The sequence below is a fragment of the Urocampus carinirostris genome, chromosome 1, assembly GCF_059441175.1.
Source record: "Urocampus carinirostris isolate Australia breed hairy pipefish chromosome 1, RoL_Ucar_1.0, whole genome shotgun sequence".
Taxonomy (NCBI): Eukaryota; Metazoa; Chordata; class Actinopteri; order Syngnathiformes; family Syngnathidae; genus Urocampus; species Urocampus carinirostris.
Genome location: NC_142349.1, coordinates 58,306,935 through 58,325,526, shown reverse-complemented (window position 1 = coordinate 58,325,526; position 18,592 = coordinate 58,306,935). Strand labels below are relative to the sequence as shown.

The 18,592-nt window shown below is 41.7% G+C and overlaps 1 protein-coding gene across 1 annotated transcript in view; it reads right to left on the bottom strand.

Annotated features, from left to right (window-relative positions):
- Positions 1-9,121, bottom strand: part of tep1 (telomerase-associated protein 1) — a 50,801-nt gene extending 41,680 nt beyond the window's left edge. Inside the window, exons 1-6 of the mRNA XM_088346598.1 lie at positions 8,997-9,121; positions 6,246-6,703; positions 5,181-5,375; positions 4,912-5,061; positions 968-1,132; positions 753-890 (exon numbers count right to left, since the gene is read on the bottom strand). Of these exons, the coding sequence (XP_088202724.1) occupies positions 753-890; positions 968-1,132; positions 4,912-5,061; positions 5,181-5,375; positions 6,246-6,701 (1,104 nt within the window). The 5' untranslated portion in view covers positions 6,702-6,703; positions 8,997-9,121. The remainder of the gene's footprint in view (positions 1-752; positions 891-967; positions 1,133-4,911; positions 5,062-5,180; positions 5,376-6,245; positions 6,704-8,996) is intronic.
- Positions 9,122-18,592: the final 9,471 nt, after the last annotated feature.

Genomic DNA, 18,592 nt, shown 5'->3' with positions numbered 1-18,592 from the left:
AAATTTTAAGAGGCACTCGGAAAAACTTTTATCTTTTTGGGGGTTCGGGTAGGCATTTCAAATGTATTTGAAACAGTCCTCTTCCTACTTTCACAATTTGAAAAGTACAATGAAAATGAAAAACAATCACAACACACGCGTGATATCACTCTGCACCATTATGCGCTTTGTGGCAGAAAATGGATGATAAAAGTAAGATAGGCACAGTAGGAAAAATATAAAGGCTATTTGGACTCAATTGGGCTTTGTTAGCACGTACCGGTACTTAATAGAGAAAATATTTGACTTTACATTTTTTATGAACACCTAAAAGTACACACCCACTTTTTGAGAAGCCTAATGGGCCGCACGTAGTTTGAAAACAATTGATAAACACAACATACCTGTCAACCTTAGCTAATTGCTGCTCTTATTTATCATTGCAATTCCTTTTATTACACGATATTAAACCATACAAAACACACACAGCACCTATTTACTCACAGTAAGAAAGACCGTGAAGAAGAAAAATAAAGATAATTTGTATGCATACGCTGATTTTAGTTACTAAAAAAAAAAAATCAGCATCTTTCTTAGTTCTTTTCCAATTTGCATGGAATTCAATGTTTCTTATCATACATGGCAGTATATTTTTAAAATTCCCATTAAAAATTGTGATACCGCGTACACAATTTGAAATGATTAAAAAAGAAAAAAAACGTATAAAATGCGGGGAAAACGTATACGTTATGGTATAAGGTATGACACCGCACCTTACTCTTGCTCTTGCTCTTGTTATGCTTGCAGCGGTGTTTGCGCGTGTTATACTTGGCCAGTTGATACTCGTTGAACTGCTTGAACTTGTCGGTCATGGCCTTCTTCAGGCACATGGGCAGCGAGCGGCTGAAACACTGCAAGCAAGGTTAAGTGCACGTATGGAAACTGAAAGCATTCCCGCAGACACATGAGATGACTATGATCGACTGACCGTGCTGTAAATGCGCACCACCTCCAGCCAGTCAGAGGGCAACTGAACAGTTGCGCAGAAGTATCGGCGGACGTGACATTTTGTGGCCGGGTGATTGGCGGCCAGAGCCAGCAGGAAGTTGGCGGTGATGCGGATGTTCAACTCTTGTCTTGTGTACAGGGCCACCTAAATCAAGGCAAGCACATTTTTCAAGTAAGAGCGAAGAATAAATCAGTATTTATTACTGAGTAATGTTATAAACTGTCTTTGTTATTAGTCATTTATTGTTTTACATGCCACCTTTCAGGCAGCTATGGTTGTTTTAAAAATAAGAGATCCTAATCTTATTTATTCCAATGAACGCAGTCAGCGCTTAATTGTTGAATGTTGCAAAAAAAGATTTATTTTCGGACTCTCTTGATGGCATTGTCAAGAAATACAAGGAAGTCACACACATTGTTACCCTCGCTAAGGAATACGGCCGTAACCAATTGACAATCGGGACGATTAAGAAAAAGGAGGCAATTCAAGCAACAAGCCGTTTTAAAAGAAGAAAAACATTCTTGGTGGAAGTATTAAAATCCATTCTAATTTTAAGCCGCCGCATCATTTACATGCATATTTATTCATCACGGTTAATGGTTCACTCATCAATTAACCGCCTGGGTCGCCGGGGCTTTGAGGTGCTAACTAAATGTAGTGTTAAAAAAGCTGAAGGATTTAGCGGACGCAATATAAGCACTGGCACAGTTTCTGAGCTCCTTGAACTCCTTCCTGAAGCAGTTGCGTCCTTTCCTAAATACACTGGCTCGATTGACTCACTCACGAATGAGTTCAATACCACCCTGACTAGTGTGATGGATACCATAGCGCCCTTAAAACTAAAATCACGTCCTAAAAGACGCACACCTTGGTTTACTGATGAAACTAGAACCCTTAAAAAAGAATGCAGGAAATGGGAGAGAAAATGGCGCGCTACCAAGCTTGAGGTTTTCCATCAAACCTGGTGTGATAGCTTGTTAAAGTATAAAGCGGCCCTTGCCTCTGCAAAATCGGCCTACCTTTCGAAGGTGATTGCGTCTCAAAAGAACAACCCCAAAGCCCTTTTTGACACTGTAGCATCGCTTACAAGGCAACAGACTACCGCTGATAGTTCGACACACTCTGCTCAGGACTTAATGGTCTTCTTCACTAAAAAGATTCAATGCATACAGGAAGAAATTGCTAAAGATACTATTAGTACCACTCATATTAAAGAACTGAAACTTACAGATGCACGACAGGGTGGCTGCCCAGGGAAAATGGCCGGTTTTAGTGAACTGCCACTTGATGATCTCAAACAAGTGGTGACTGCGGCCAAACCGACAACTTGCCAGTTCGACCCGCTCCCAGGTTCACTTATTAAAAGTCTTTTTAGCGTCATTGGGCCTTCAGTTCTAAATATTATAAATACATCACTCTCCTCAGGTGTAGTTCCAGCAGCTTTTAAGTCCGCCGTTATTAAACCCACACTAAAACGACCCAACCTTGATCCAGAAATCTTAAGTAATTACAGACCTGTGTCAAACCTACCTTTCCTCTCTAAAGTACTCGAAAGAGTAGTGGCACAGCAGCTGAATGCTTTCATATCTGAGAACAACCTTTTTGAATCGATGCAATCAGGATTCAGGGCTAACCACTCTACTGAGACAGCGCTGATCAAGGTAACAAATGATCTCCTAATGTCAATGGATTCTGGCGCTTCATCACTTTTGCTGCTGCTGGATCTTAGTGCTGCTTTTGACACAGTGCGCCACAATATCCTACTAGAACGGTTGGAAAAATGGATTGGTCTCTCAGGAACCGTCCTCTCGTGGTTCAGATCCTACCTCTCAGATAGGACGCACTGTGTGAAATATGGTGAAACGACATCTGAGCCCTTTAATGTTACCTGCGGTGTTCCGCAGGGTTCTGTGCTCGGCCCCCTACTTTTCAACATTTACATGCTTCCATTAGGTGATATTATCCGCAAGTACAATATCAGCTTCCACTGCTACGCAGACGACACTCAACTATATCTTCCGTTGGAGGAATCTTCCACACTAAACTGTGGAAATTTGGAGGCCTGTCTCACTGAGATAAAAGAGTGGATGTCACTCAATTTCTTGCGTCTTAACCCTGAAAAGACCGAAATGTTAGTCATTGGTCCTTCTAAATGCCGTGACTTCTTCTCAAAAACTGCTGTGAACCTTGACAAATGTCACATCACACAGAGTGACTCAGTTAAAAATTTAGGTGTCATATTTGACCCTGATCTATCATTTGAGATGCATGTAAAGCAAATTACTAGAACTGCCTTCTTCCATCTTCGCAACATTGCTAAAATCCGTTCAATACTGTCTCAGTCTGATGCGGAAACAATAATTCATGCATTTGTTACCTCCCGTCTCGACTACTGTAATGCACTACTTTCCGGTCTCCCGAAGTCCAGAATCAAGTCTCTTCAGCTAGTACAAAATGCCGCAGCGAGGCTTTTAACTAGGACAAAAAAGTACGATCACATAACACCGATTTTGGCTAACCTGCATTGGCTCCCAGTTAGCCAAAGATGTGACTTCAAAGTTCTCTTAGTACTGTACAAAATCATACATGGACTTGCTCCCTCTTATCTTTCAGATCTGATCTGCCGCTATGTCCCGGTCCGAAGCCTGCGATCTGAGAGTGCCGGTCTTCTGGTGATCCCGAGAGCAAAGAAGTCTTCTGCTGGTTCGAGAGCGTTCTCCATCCGGGCACCGGTGCTGTGGAATGCTCTTCCCCCTGAGATCCGATCTGCAACCTCAGTGGAAATGTTTAAATCTAAACTTAAAACTCACCTCTACTCTATTGCATACGAATAACCTACTCCTCTTGTCGGTTGACAATAGTCTGTGTAATATAGTGTAACAATCTGTGAAGCCCTTTGAGACTCTTCGTGATTTAGGGCTATACAAAAATAAATGACTTGACTTGACTTGACTTGACTTCCTGTGGTGTGTCTTGGTCTAGTACACCCCGGCGGCGTCCATTCTTCTCCAGGCCATTTTTTTTAGGGTTGGGATACCCGGTTTGCTCCCCCACATGAAAGAGATAGTACTGGTTTCCACTGTTACCAGTAGGAGAAGCCTCTTGACCTGACCTCCACACAGCACCTTCATCATCTAGTCACGATTGTTGTCAGTGTAATCCACTGCTCTTCGCAGATGAGCTGGACTTTGGCATTTTAATGTAGATACCTAACCAATAGTGTAAAATATACCATTTAATAGCTTTTGCTGGTAGCTAAAATGTACATAGCTGTCATTATATATATATATATATATATATATATATATGTATATATGTATATATGATTATGCAGTATTTCTTGATTTTTTTTAACATTTGTCATTCATTTTTCATTTTTATTTGATCGTATTAAAAAATGAAGACGATTTCCATTCAACATACTATTGTTTAGCCTACTACACAGATTTCCTTGCTTTTAAACATACTGTGCCGTTAAAAAAACAATTTAGTGGGGTGACTGTTGTTCCTTTATTTATCAGCACAGATACTGATACCTATTATATGTATGGAACAGTAGAGATTCCTTAAAAAGGCTGATATCCGGACCATTGTATTTAATCATAGGCATATCTATAAAAAAACAGTCGTACTTATTCAACACTATTTATTTGATTTAGTGTTTTTATCCACCTTAGTCGATTACCATAAGTTTCTATCCACAGCCATATGGTAATTGACCTTTTTGATCCCCACCGCATAACTGATTAGTGTTGTATCCCTACTGTACTCTCAAAAACTTTGATGCTGTGAAAAGTAAAGTACATAAAGAAGCGTTTTTCCAAGACAATGGGAAATAAATTTAGAGGCAGCCCCAAAGGCAAATTATCTCACCTCTAATATTATGCTCTTTTTTTAATGCCATATTATTATAGTTTTTGTACCTTGAGAACAAACTGAGCGTCAAATGCAGAAATGTCTTTAACAAGGCTGGTGATTTCGGTCCACACACTGTCCTCTGAGTCCCAATCCTTCTCACCGGGGTTGGTGGTTTTGTTGACCAAGGAGCAGCACACCACATTTAACAGGAGATACTAAGAGTACAAAGCATAAAAGAAAAAAAAGGCAGATCTTTAAAAAATGTCAACGTTATTTCTGTATGTACTGTACTGTTAAAACTAAATTAGAGTGACATGTAAAATTTCCTCCTTACCTTCTTATTGTTTATCTCCTCCTCAACTTGCTTCTGGCTTAGGATGACTTCTGCAAATTCCTCTCGTTTGCTGGTCACTATTTTCTCCTCCTGGAGCTCCGGTACATGCACATCCATAGCTTTGGATCCAGAAATTCCCTCCTCACTTTTGTCTTCCCCCTCAGTCGACATTTGGTCATCTTCATCGGAATATAACTGGAATACAAATCAAGAAAATATAGTACTAACTTTAACTTAGCACCCCACAATAATAATAATAATAATAATAATAATAATTTCCTTGTATTGTCATTCTGTGTAACAATGTACACAGAACGAAATGTCGATTGCACCTGACCCGTTGTAGCGAGCTGATGCAGCCGCAGCCAACAGAGGGCGCCGCCGACCACTTTTTAAGTCTTAGGAATGACTCGGCCGGGGCGCGAACCACCGACCTCCCAGTCTCAAAGCGGGCGCCTTACCATCTAGGCTACTGAGCTGGTAGTTGAGGTAAACCCCAGGATAGGACCTTAATCACTTCTGAGGTAGGGGTTGCGAAGTTTAACTGCTGTATAGCAGGGGGAAGGAAACCAATGGTAATTTGAATTTGCACGCTGGCACTGCATCGGAGACCCCTATACAACACCATTGATTATTCATTCATTCATTTTCTGCACTGCTTATCCTCAGTAGGGTCGCGGGGGTGCTGGAGGCCATCCCAGCTTTCTTCAGGCAGTGGGCAGCCAGTCGCAGGGCACACAGAAACAGACAACTCACTTGCTCATTCACACCTAGGGACAATTTTGGGCAGCCAATTAACCTGACATGCATGTTTTTGGAATGTGGGAGGATATCGGAGTGCCCGGAGGAAACCCACGCAAGCACGGGGAGAACATGCAAACTTCACAGAGGAAGGTTCGATCTCATGACCTCAGAACTGTGCCGCACACGCGCTAACCACTGCGCCGCCGTGCTGCTTATACAATACCAATTGATACAAATTTATTTGTATAGCACTTTTCAGGAAAAAAATAAATCAAGGATTGTGTGGATTTTCTAGGTGATGACAAGTAGATGTTCTCTTACCATGCTTGTTTCTTCAAAGGAGCAAAGCTGCGCCTCAGATATTTCCTCTCTGCCCTCCTCATCCTTCTTTTGATCCGCCTCCCGCAGAAGGAATGAAGGTGGCTGGGAAACGTGCGAAAGCAGAGTGCTGCTATCGAAAGAGGTCGCGAGGAGATGGTTGGTGGTGGATGGAGTCAAAGAAGCAAGACTTGAGGAGTTCAAAAGGACGTTTTGCGTGCTGAGGAGCGGGGAAGCACTGGATGAAGAGGAGAGCATGAGAGTGGAAAAGGTGGAGGTCAAGCTGGAGGGCTGCAGGGAGGTGCTCAGTAATGAAGAGGACGTCTGCATCAAGAAATTTGTCTTGAGTGAGGTCTTCATCAAGAGTTTGTTCTCTAGCGAGGGCGGGACGTAATTGGATGACAAGCTTCTCCCTATTGTTGATGAGGACATGCTTGTTTGCATATTTAGGGCTGGCATGCCTGAAAGGAAATATGAATTAGAATTTATGTTATTGTCATTCATAACAACATAGTGAACACAGTTCAAAACAAAATTAAACGTGGCACTCCATAAACATGGAATAAAAGACTGTAAAAAGACAAAAAAAGGGGAAAAAAAATTGTTAGGATAAATAGGCAAATATAAGTTGAATGCGCATCAGAACAACAGTGTAACAAAAAATATTGCAATGACATTGGCAGCAAAATATTTACAAAATCAGAGTAGAGAAATATGAATACAGGGATCAGAATGGAGATTTTCATTTTCAGCTGAAATAGCCAGGGTCCAGGAATAAAGCAGGGCGGAGTTTTACTGATTGGTCCCGCCAAATTTGACCCGGGAGATTGAGAGGGTGCGTTTCATCTAAAATTAGTGTGGTTCAAAGGGGAAGGAGCAGTTATAGTAAGAGATTCAACAAACTTGTTATAAAACTTTTGGTCAGAGTAGATTTTATGACACAAGCCATTTTTTATGCATGAAACACGATCCATATCCAATATTTGAAAAAAAAAAAAACGGAAATAAAACCACATGTGATTGTTAAAAACCGGTCCATAACAATTTTAGTCAATAACAGGCAACTAAAAGAGATGTAAGAGTCGTTATGTTTTATCTCCAATAATTGATCATTTACTTTCATGTCATATCCTAAATGTTTTCTCGGAGAGTAACATTGTAAGTTTGCAGGGAGGCTGCCGCTTGCAGCTCTATTCATCAATTGGGTTTGATATTTAATTTAATCTTGTAGTTTGACAAGACTTTCCTCTATGAATATGTTATGTCTATGTGCTGTATAAGTGTTTTTATTTTTTAATTATTATTGTTATTATCCAATATTCATCCATCCATTATCTGCACCGCTTATCCTCAATAGGGTCGCGGGGGAGATGGAACCCTTCCTAGCCATCAGTGGGCACCCTCAACTGGTTGTTAGCCAGTCGCAGGGCACACAGAAAAAGACAATTCACTCGCTCATTCACACCTAGGGGCAATACGGAGCAGCCAATTAACCTGACATGCATGTTTTTGGAATGTGGAAGGAAACTGGAGTGCCCGGGGGAAACACACGCAAGCACAGGGAGAATATGCGAACTCTGACAGGAAGGCCGGTAGCTGAATTTGAACCCATGACCCCAGAACTGTGTCACAGACGCGCTAACCACTCAGCTGCAGTGCCACCTCTTTTGTTATTATCATCATTGTTATTATTATTTTTTTATTGTTGTTATCATTATTTAAGAACAAGTACAAACATGTTGATTGGTGTCCTTGGGCTGGGCTGTGAAAATATCGTCATCAAACATTAATCCTGTCCATGGTCCAGAAAAGGTTGGGGATCACTGTTCTAAGGAATCTGTAACTTCTGCTAGAGGGCAGCAGGTCAAAAGAGTCAATCAAGTTGGCACTACAGGACACAGATAAAATGAATGGTTTAGCATTCTTCACTTGAGCAAACGTTGTGTGACAAAGGAGCAGGGCGTGTTGATAAGGTTGGTGAAAGACGCCCATAACGTGGGAACAAAGTCTACAAAACCTCAACTAACTCTATACTGTATGCATTTGAACAAGACCCATAATGTCACAGCATAATCACCTGAAAATTCTTCATAAGTGTATAGGAAAATTGGTAATCATGTCTTATTCTTTCACACAATATTGCAGCTAAATGTCATTGCAGAGTGGTTTTGTTCTCATGCACTTACAACTTAGGCCAGTCTTCAAGCAATGCCTTGTAAATATTGCCTATATATTCTAATATTATATTTTATTGTTTATTTTCCATTGAACTTCTCTTATTCCATGTTTATTCCAGATTGCTCAGTCTAATCTCGTAGTAAACCACGTTTATTATTTTGTTTTAAAAGACAATAGACAATTCTAAAATGTAAAATATATTGAATGCTTTTCTGAATGTGGTGGCCATTTTATCTGCAATGCCTATATTTTTACAAATGAATACATTATTTGTTGATGTATAGCAAATGATTGTAGTCTCAATGCTAAAAAAAGTCATCTTAGTTTCAGAAATATATCAAACTAAGTTAAATAGATATAGTCATTATAGATTTTTTTTTTTTTAACTTTATTTACTCAAAAACAATAAAGCAGTGACGCTATAATCGAAAATGCTCCACGCCTGATTGGACTTTTGCTAATTACCTAACAAAATGCTTCTTCTGTAGGTGCGGCATCCAAGCAGTAAGTAGCTAGTTTATGCACACACACACACACGTAACATCAAATAAACAAAAATCTCCTAAGAGACCTCACCTGATTTATTTCAACTAGAAAAAAACAATGTCCTCTTCAAGTCGAGTCATTCGTTCGGAAATTCCAAACGAAAACAAACTTGTTTCCCGTAAATGTCCTCATGCGGCCATAGCTTTCTCTGAAACGCGTCAATTGGCTGTTGTGATGTACTTCCTGACAATACCAGTGTACTGATTGGTTGACAGCGTTCCCCATTTCATTTGTTACGGTAAAGCTTCTTATTCACACGCAACTATATTTTAAAATATTCTCACTTCGTTAATAATAGAATACTGTGTATGCATGCATCGCTTCCGCATTTGAGACTACTTGCTTTCGGTCACTGTTCGAAAGCACTAAAGTCATTAAAGAAATAGAATAGATTATAAACGTCTTTGTCATTGATATCCACGTAAATAAATGGTAAATGGTCTGCATTTATATAGCGCTTTTCAAGTCAATGACCTTCCAAAGCGCTTTACAATGTGCTTCACACTTACCCTCAACTGGTTGCCAGCCAGTCGCGGGGCACACAGAGACAGACAACTCACTTTCAGACCTAGGGACAATTTGGACCGGCCAATTAACCTGACATGCATGTTTTGGGAATGTGGGAGGGAACCGGAGTGCCCGGAGGAAACCCACACAAGCACTGGGGGAATATGCAAACTCTACACAGGAAAGTTCCACCTCATGACCTCAGAACTGTGCCACACACTCGCTAAGCACTGTGCTGCCATTCTGCCCCAAAATGCACCATTGTCTTCTGATTTCTTTGACCATTTTTTGTACCCCTAGTAGCAAGATGGCCGGCAATCATGTCAGCTCCCTTTAGGTGAACCTCATGTTATGTCAAATAAATGCTGATTTCCAACTTACAAGTACTTTTAAGATTCCACGTTTGTGTAGTCGTTCATTTCAGGAGCGAGCAGCAGCAAGTCAACTGCAGGAGAGAGAGTGGGAAAGGTGAGAGGAGAGAGAGTGGGAAAGGTGAGATGGCACAACATTCATTTGGACAGGTAACTTAAAATTAGTTTTACCTGGTTATATCAGTATCAGAAATTATTTTCCCCCCATTTTATTAACACTCCACTTATTGAAACATGAATATTTTGTTTGTTTGTTTGTTTGTACATGATTCAATTGTTTGTTTGTTTGTACATGATTCAAATTGAATCTTTTCTTCCGGCGCCGTCACGAATGGCAGCCACTCCAGCAGCTCCCGTGTTATTTTCGATTGTTCTCGATTGTTCTCAACTCAGGGATGCTGCTGGAAATGTGAATTTCCCTTCGGGGATGAACAAAGTATCTATCTATCTATCTATCTATCTATGTATTTTTGCTTATTATTATTATTATTTTTTTACTCAACTACATTTTTACCAGTATGACACAGTAAATTATACACATTGTCCCTTTAAAATTATTGTGCCAGAACCAATCTGTGGGCTACCAGCTAATAATATTATAACATAGTAGTAACTTATAACCAATTATTTAAGAAATCCACATCAAAACGGTGGTAACAAAAATAACCTCTGAGCTTCAAAAAGGATGGTAGCCTTTATATATATAATAGATTATATATTATTGTAATAGTAGACAGAACATGTTTAAACCACCCAGAAAGTCACATCCATACTCACGCATGAAAATGGGTCAGGGCTTAAAAAGGTGAGATGGGTGTGGAAGAAATATCATACGGGTTCCCCTTATTTTTTAATCAAATATCGGTATACAATTTTAGATGACTTTTTGTCAGTTAAAACTAAGCATTGGAAGTGTCAAACGTTGTTGAATAAATGCGGTCATGATGTAAATCTTTTTTGACGACAATGATCACAATATCTACATAAAATTCACAAAGTATTATTTCAATGTCCTTCAAGGTCCGATTTATCATCAGATAAACCACAAAGTTGTTTCCTTCGTCGTCCTTTTTTGCATTTATTTCAATCTTTGGGGCGGCAGTAGCTCAGGAGGTAGAACGCTCGTCTTGGGATCAAGGGATCCCAGTTCGAATCCCGGCTTGTCCGTGTTACATGTCGAAGTGTCCTTGGGTAAGACACTGAACCCCTAATACCCCCAATAAGCAGGTTAGCGTCTTACATGGCTGCAATACAAGGCCGCTATTGGGAAATGTGAAGCACACTGTAAAACGCTTTGGGAAGTCATTGACTTGAAAAGTGCTATATATGTAACGGGTGTAATAATAACTTTTATTTTATTGAAATTCCTGCTAAAATATGTGTATAGTTTTTGGTAAATGTCCTGCAATGCTGAGTCCAACAGTGCCATCTGCTGGTATGGGGTGGGGTTTGGTTTTGGCTTCTAACATGTGACCAGGAGGCGGGGTTTTGTCAGTTTAACCAGAGTACTACAAAGGTAAGACATATCTTTTGGTGCTCCACAAAATAAGTTAATTTTAAACATTATAACCCCAGCTGACAAATCTCTCACCATGCATAGTAATGTGATTGATATTGTCAAGCTGTTTTGATTTATTTTCGTTTTGTTTCTGTTTTACTAAATATTAATTCCCCTTGTAGAGATCAAAGAGATCAAACCCAGCAGAAAAAGCTAATGTTGTGACTCATCCATTTGCAGGTAAATTGTACCCATTTTTATACTCATTATTGTTTTTATTCCTATTTTTTCATATACATTAAAAAAGGATGATGTTGGTTAAAATTCAGAGTAAAGAAAAACATGTTGAATTCATTGTAAACGTTAAAAATCCACTATACGATCTCTTGTTAAAAGTATCTTGTTAAAATGCAAAGATTTATAAATGTATTGTGATATTCTAAAATGTATTTTCTGTAAAGTGAAAAGACAGCTCTTTGATATGCTTTGTTGTCAGTTTAACCAGAGTACTACAAAGAGATCAAAGAGATCAAACCCAGCAGAAAAAGCTAATGTTGTGACTCATCCATTTGCAGAAACTGTAATAATAAAAACCTCATCATCCAGTCCAGCGTGAATGTGGATCTTTGGTGGGACACGTACAACGCGGTTACATTGGTGCCGTGACCCGTGACTTCTATCAAGCTCTCCGAACCGAGGACTGTCCTACCTGCCACATCATTTCATAAAGCCATCAGCTCACAGTATTTAAAACTGCTATACAGTGACGTGTTACGCAGGCGATTTTGACTTATTTACATCTTTGAAACATGTTTACTCAGAGCACAAGTGACGTTTCTGAGGGTGTAGCTGATCAGATGACAAATATTATTCAGGAGATAGGACATAAATTGGCTGATAGCATATTCACAAATATACAGTCACGTAATATAGTAGCACCTAACGCTGCTGCCACACAAGATGAAGCAAACAGATTGAGTCAGGTGGTAACGCAGAGAAAGGTTAAGGAACCGCCGTCATTTATTGGGGATGGCTCAGACTCAATAACAATACATGAGTGGGAAGATCTAATGAGGACATTTATAAAAAGGAGTGATGTGAGACTTGAAGAGCAAGCAGAGGAAATCCTTATACATTTGAGAGGAAAAGCTAAAGATGTAGTTAGGTTTAGCATTAGAAACAGTAATATAGACGTCTATACCCGCCCTGACATGATTTATAGTCTTCTCAGGAAATACTTTAGCTGTACCAAGTACTCTGCTGTCCCTTTAGCTGACTTTTATTCAACTTTGCCCAAAGACCAGGAAGACCCCTATGACTACTGGCTGAGACTAAACAGAGCAGCTGACCTTGCCTCTAAGTGCTTGAGTGAGCAGGGCAAAACATTTGACAACCCTGAAATAGAGGTTACTCGCATGTTTATTCAGAACTGCCCATGCAAGGAACTGGCACTCACTTACAGATCAAAAACCATCGAAAAGTGGTCAGCATGTGAGGTACTAGAGGTGCTGAATGAATACCACGCTGAGAAGAGCTACAAAGCAGATTCCCTACAACAACCTGCGAATAGAGCGGAAATTGCCGTACACAAAGCTGAGGTGAACCATGGTCCAACCCTCGTGCACGAGCCACCTCAGACTTCGAGCCCACAGTATGTCTCTCTAACGGACGTTATTAGTATGTTGGAGAAAGTTCTGATACGTGTTACTTCGAACCAGTTTCAAGAGAGAGGGGGAGCTCCAACCAGGCGACCTGGAGCCAGAATAAATGGTTTCACTGCCAAGCCATGTATCATTTGCAAAGAAGTCGAACACAGTGCTCTCTCTCATTGCCGAGACAAAAACCTTTGCTTTCACTGCCATGCCCCAGGGCATTCTCGACGTGATTGTCCAGTGACGAAAGTTGTCCCGCTGCCTCAGGGAAACTAACTGATCTGCGCTTAGGGGAGAACAGTGCAGATCAACTGAGTAAACCTCCCACCACTAATGTGAAGCCTGACATGCAAGACAATAAATCAATTTATGAGTTGTATAGCAACAAGATACCTCCATCGAAGAAGCTGATCTTTCAGGGGTTTCAGAGAATAGCGGAGACTGACGAACTGTTTTACACACCTGTACTTGTGCAAGAAGGCCCCACTTTCAGAGCGCTGTTGGACAGCGGGTCGATGGCTTGTACAGTAAGTGAGGACACGGCTAAGTCCCTCCTGCAGCAATTCCCTGATATGATGAGTTACACGGCCGATGATTATGTCATTGTAGGCTGCGGTGGACACCAAGTTTCTCCCAGAGATATGTACGACATTCACGTCACAGTTTACGGGTGCCAAATGATAATACCAGTAATGGTTGTGCCAGGCCAGACCGAACAGATGATCCTTGGCAGCAATGCCATCAAATATATTTTGACTCAATTGAAAAGTACTGATGGCTACTGGAGATTAGTTTCCACTCCTGACAACGGTCTGTCCGATAACCACAGTCAATTCCTGTCAATGCTTTCTAACACAGAGAGATGGAGAGGTGACTGCATTCCAGACAAAGTAGGGACAGTAAAAATCAAGAGTTGCGTGACGCTGAATCCACGGACCGAGTACGTTATTTGGGGCAAGTTATCTGAGTTGGCCGGGACGTCTGTGGGCAGCACAGTGGTCGTTGAGCCAACCCAATCAAAGGCTGCGCCCAGACAAGTCCTTGTCGGACGAGTTGTTACTCCACTCTGGGGAGATGGATGGGTGCCTGTTAAAGTCTTTAATCCCACGGACAGAGTTGTGGTGCTGAGAAGAAACAGGAAAATTGCAGATGTGTCTCCTTGTATCGCAGCGGAAGACCTGCCCAATGCAGAGGAGGTCAAGTGCAACGTGCAGAGTGTACAGAGCAAAGAGGTCCGACCCAGGTCAGAAGAGGACATGATGCGTGCATTGGAAGCTCTGGGACTGCAAGACATTGACCTGAAGTCATGTGAGGTTTCGCTGCAGTGTAAAGACAAGCTCCTTCATATCATCGAACAATTCGAGTCAATCTTTTCTCGCCATAAGATGGACTGTGGAGAGGCCAAAGAGTTTGTACATCGTATCCACCTTGTTGATGATAAGCCGTTCCGTCTACCCTACAGACGTATACCACCAAGTCAGTATGAAAAACTGAGGACGACTCTGAACGAGATGGAAGAGAAAGGAATTATTCAGAAGTCGACTAGCCAAAAAGTGTTTTTTCCTCAGACGGACTGTGAAATTTCTTGGGCATGTCATCAGTGAGGATGGAATTCGGACTGACCCCGAGAAAGTGAGAGCGATAAATGACGTACAAGTCACTGATCTAATGGAGTCGGATGGCAAGACGCCATGCCCTAGTAAAATCAGATCTTTTCTAGGCATGGTGATGTATTTCCAAAGCTTCATTGAAGCATGTTCTGCGAAGGCAAAACCTCTGTTCAGGCTCACATCTGAATCTGGTGACAAGCATAAGCGCAAGAGAGCCCGCAAGAAAGGTCAAGTGAAGCTGACGCCTGCAGATTGGTCCGATGCATGCCAGAACGCCTTTGAAACACTGAAGCACGACCTTGTGACAGGTGTCACTCTGGCCCACCCAGATTTTGATGCGCCGTTTATTCTGGCTGTCGACGCATCCTTTGATGGGATTGGAGCAGTCCTGTCACAGCTGCCACCTGGTGGAAAAGTAGCCAGACCAGTCGCCTTTGCAAGTAAGACGCTCTCTCGCTCCCAGCTCAACTACCCTGCACACAGGCTCGAATTTCTTGCCTTGAAATGGGCGGTATGTGATAAATTCAGCCATTGGTTGAAAGGAAGACACTTTACCACGTGGACCGACAATAACCCACTTACATACATTTTGACCAAACCAAGACTTGATGCGTGTGAACAGCGGTGGGTAGCGAAGCTAGCTGCATACAATTTTGACCTGAAGTACATTCCTGGACCAAAGAACATCGTAGCCGACGCTCTGAGCCGTGAGCCATTTGTACGGTCATGTGTGGGTCATCGCCTTGTTACCGAGCCCTATACTTCGCTCTTGGACCAAGTCAACAGGGTGAACAACAGTACTGTGCAAGAGGTGTTCAGAGTATCCAACAATTGTCACGCTGTTGTAGACGAGAGTGCTGGGACATCAGACGAGTCAGTAAAAAGGGCTAATCCATCAGGCTCCAATGGTTCTGTGACATCAGAAGAGGTTGCTGCTGTCTTCAGTGCTCAGTCCACTGGTGGCGTGGGTCAAGTGATGGGAACAGACGCCAACTTCAATCTTCTGCAGAAGGGAGATCAGTCAACGGCACTCCCACAGAGTCAGCTTGTTGGTTTACAAGAACAGGACAACACAATAAGCAGGACCATGTACTTTGTGCATAGACACAAGAGACCTACCAGGCGTGAGAGAGCTGTCGAGTCGCCTAGTGTGATGAAACTACTGAAGCATTGGAGCAGACTCACCATACAGAATGGCATGCTCTACAAAATAAGGAAAGATCCTCACATGGCCAAGAAAATCTTCCAGTTTGTGGTGCCTGATTCATTGAAACAGAAAGTCCTTCAAGGTTTACATGACTCAGCAGGTCACCAAGGCCAGAACCGTACTTTGTCTCTGGTGCGGCAACGATTCTTCTGGAATGGCATGGAACGTGATGTTGTGAATTATGTCAAATCCTGTCAGCGCTGTGTAGTAGGGAAAACACCGGAACCACACAACCGTGCACCACTCAAGAACATAGTCACCTCTGAGCCTATGGAGTTGGTCTGTATAGACTTTTGGACTGCTGAGCAAGAGAACAAGTCTGTAGATGTCCTGGTCGTAACTGATCATTTCTCCAAGATGGCGCACGCCTTCCCTTGCAGAAATCAAACCGCCAAACAAGTTGCTCGCCGTCTGTGGCAGGATTTCTTCCTTGTCTATGGTTTCCCACGGCGTATCCACTCTGATCAGGGAGCTAATTTTGAGAGCAAACTGATCAAAGAGCTTCTAGAGATGGCAGGGGTGCAGAAATCCCATACCACTCCGTACCACCCCATGGGAAATGGCATCGCAGAACGATTCAACCGAACATTGGGAGATATGATCAGAACCCTTCCCCCTCAGCCCAAAGCAAAGTGGCCACAAATGCTGCAGCAGCTCACATTCTGCTATAACTGCACAGAGCATGAGACAACAGGGTTTGCACCGTTTTACCTAGTGTTTGGTAGGATCCCTCGTCTCCCTGTCGATGTCATGTTTCAACATGCTAATACCAATGATGCTGTTGTCAGCTACTCTGACTTTGTACGCCATCTGAAGAAAGATCTACATGAAGCTGCTCAGATTGTACAGAGGAATACTCTCAGAGAACAGACTCGTCATGCCAAGCTGTACAACCGTAGGGCCAAAGGATCACCTCTCGTCGTGGGAGACCGGGTGTTGATCGCCAACAGAGGTGTCCCGGGGAAACGCAAAGTTGCAGACAAGTGGGAGTCAACCCCGTATGAAGTCATATCAGTCAAGCCTGATCTCAATGTCTACAGAGTCAAGGATTGTCTGACGGGCAAAGAGAAGGTAGTTCACAGGAATTTGCTGCTCTCTGTTAGCTTCTTGCCCTGTGAGGATGATCTGGCCAGCGAATCTGAACACTCAGAGTCTGACGCTGCTAGGCATGGAAGTGATGTATGCCCTGATTTACCTGACGCGGTTGAAGACAGTGATGTCCGTACAGTAAACTGGGTGATACAGGCAGGTGAAGAGCAAGTTCATCCAGAAGTGAAGGATAACTCACTAGACAGCAGATCTGATGCCCAGTCCGACTCTCTCACAGATGATACATCCAGTCGAGGAAGTCAGCACATCCCCGAACAAGATGTTGACCATACTTCAAGTGACAGTACGGAAAGCCCATCACAGTGCTCTGAAAACATGATCCCTTTGGGTATGGGTCTCCCAGACGAGACCCCATTGAACACTGACCATCTGGACGCAGACTCCCCTGATACTGACTGTTTAGACTTGACTGCCCCAGACCTTCAAGCTCAGGTTATTTGTGCTCAACCTAACCGTTATGGTCTTAGGGTCCGCCAGTCCATCAGGCCTCCTAGTCGTCTTATTTGTCAGATGAATGACCATGTGGTAGGTGACAATCATCTGTCCGCAATATCTGCAAGTTCCTAGTTTAAGTTCAGTAGAGATGCACTTTCAGTTTGAGTAACAAAGCTTGAGTAAGAAACAAGAATTGTGCCTATGTGAGCACTTACAACTACAGGAACAATGTTTGATATTTCAGAGATGTAACAGGCATCTTTGAGTCTGTGCTTAGTTAGGAGTTTGCTCGCCTCCTTTCTTTTCACACTCCTTTTTGGGAGAGTTTTAGAACTGACATGCACTTCAGTTTGTTCCTTGTAATACTGTACCAGTTTTCGTGTCCTCTTTTTCATCAGTATTTGCCTTTTTGGCATGTGATTTTTTTTCTTTTTAGTGTAGCACTCCCATATTTAGCAGAATTTCAGGGGGGTGTATGTAACGGGTGTAATAATAACTTTTATTTTATTGAAATTCCTGCTAAAATATGTGTATAGTTTTTGGTAAATGTCCTGCAATGCTGAGTCCAACAGTGCCATCTGCTGGTATGGGGTGGGGTTTGGTTTTGGCTTCTAACATGTGACCAGGAGGCGGGGTTTTGTCAGTTTAACCAGAGTACTACAAAGGTAAGACATATCTTTTGGTGCTCCACAAAATAAGTTAATTTTAAACATTATAACCCCAGCTGACAAATCTCTCACCATGCATAGTAATGTGATTGATATTGTCAAGCTGTTTTGATTTATTTTCGTTTTGTTTCTGTTTTACTAAATATTAATTCCCCTTGTAGAGATCAAAGAGATCAAACCCAGCAGAAAAAGCTAATGTTGTGACTCATCCATTTGCAGGTAAATTGTACCCATTTTTATACTCATTATTGTTTTTATTCCTATTTTTTCATATACATTAAAAAAGGATGATGTTGGTTAAAATTCAGAGTAAAGAAAAACATGTTGAATTCATTGTAAACGTTAAAAATCCACTATACGATCTCTTGTTAAAAGTATCTTGTTAAAATGCAAAGATTTATAAATGTATTGTGATATTCTAAAATGTATTTTCTGTAAAGTGAAAAGACAGCTCTTTGATATGCTTTGTTGTCAGTTTAACCAGAGTACTACAAAGAGATCAAAGAGATCAAACCCAGCAGAAAAAGCTAATGTTGTGACTCATCCATTTGCAGAAACTGTAATAATA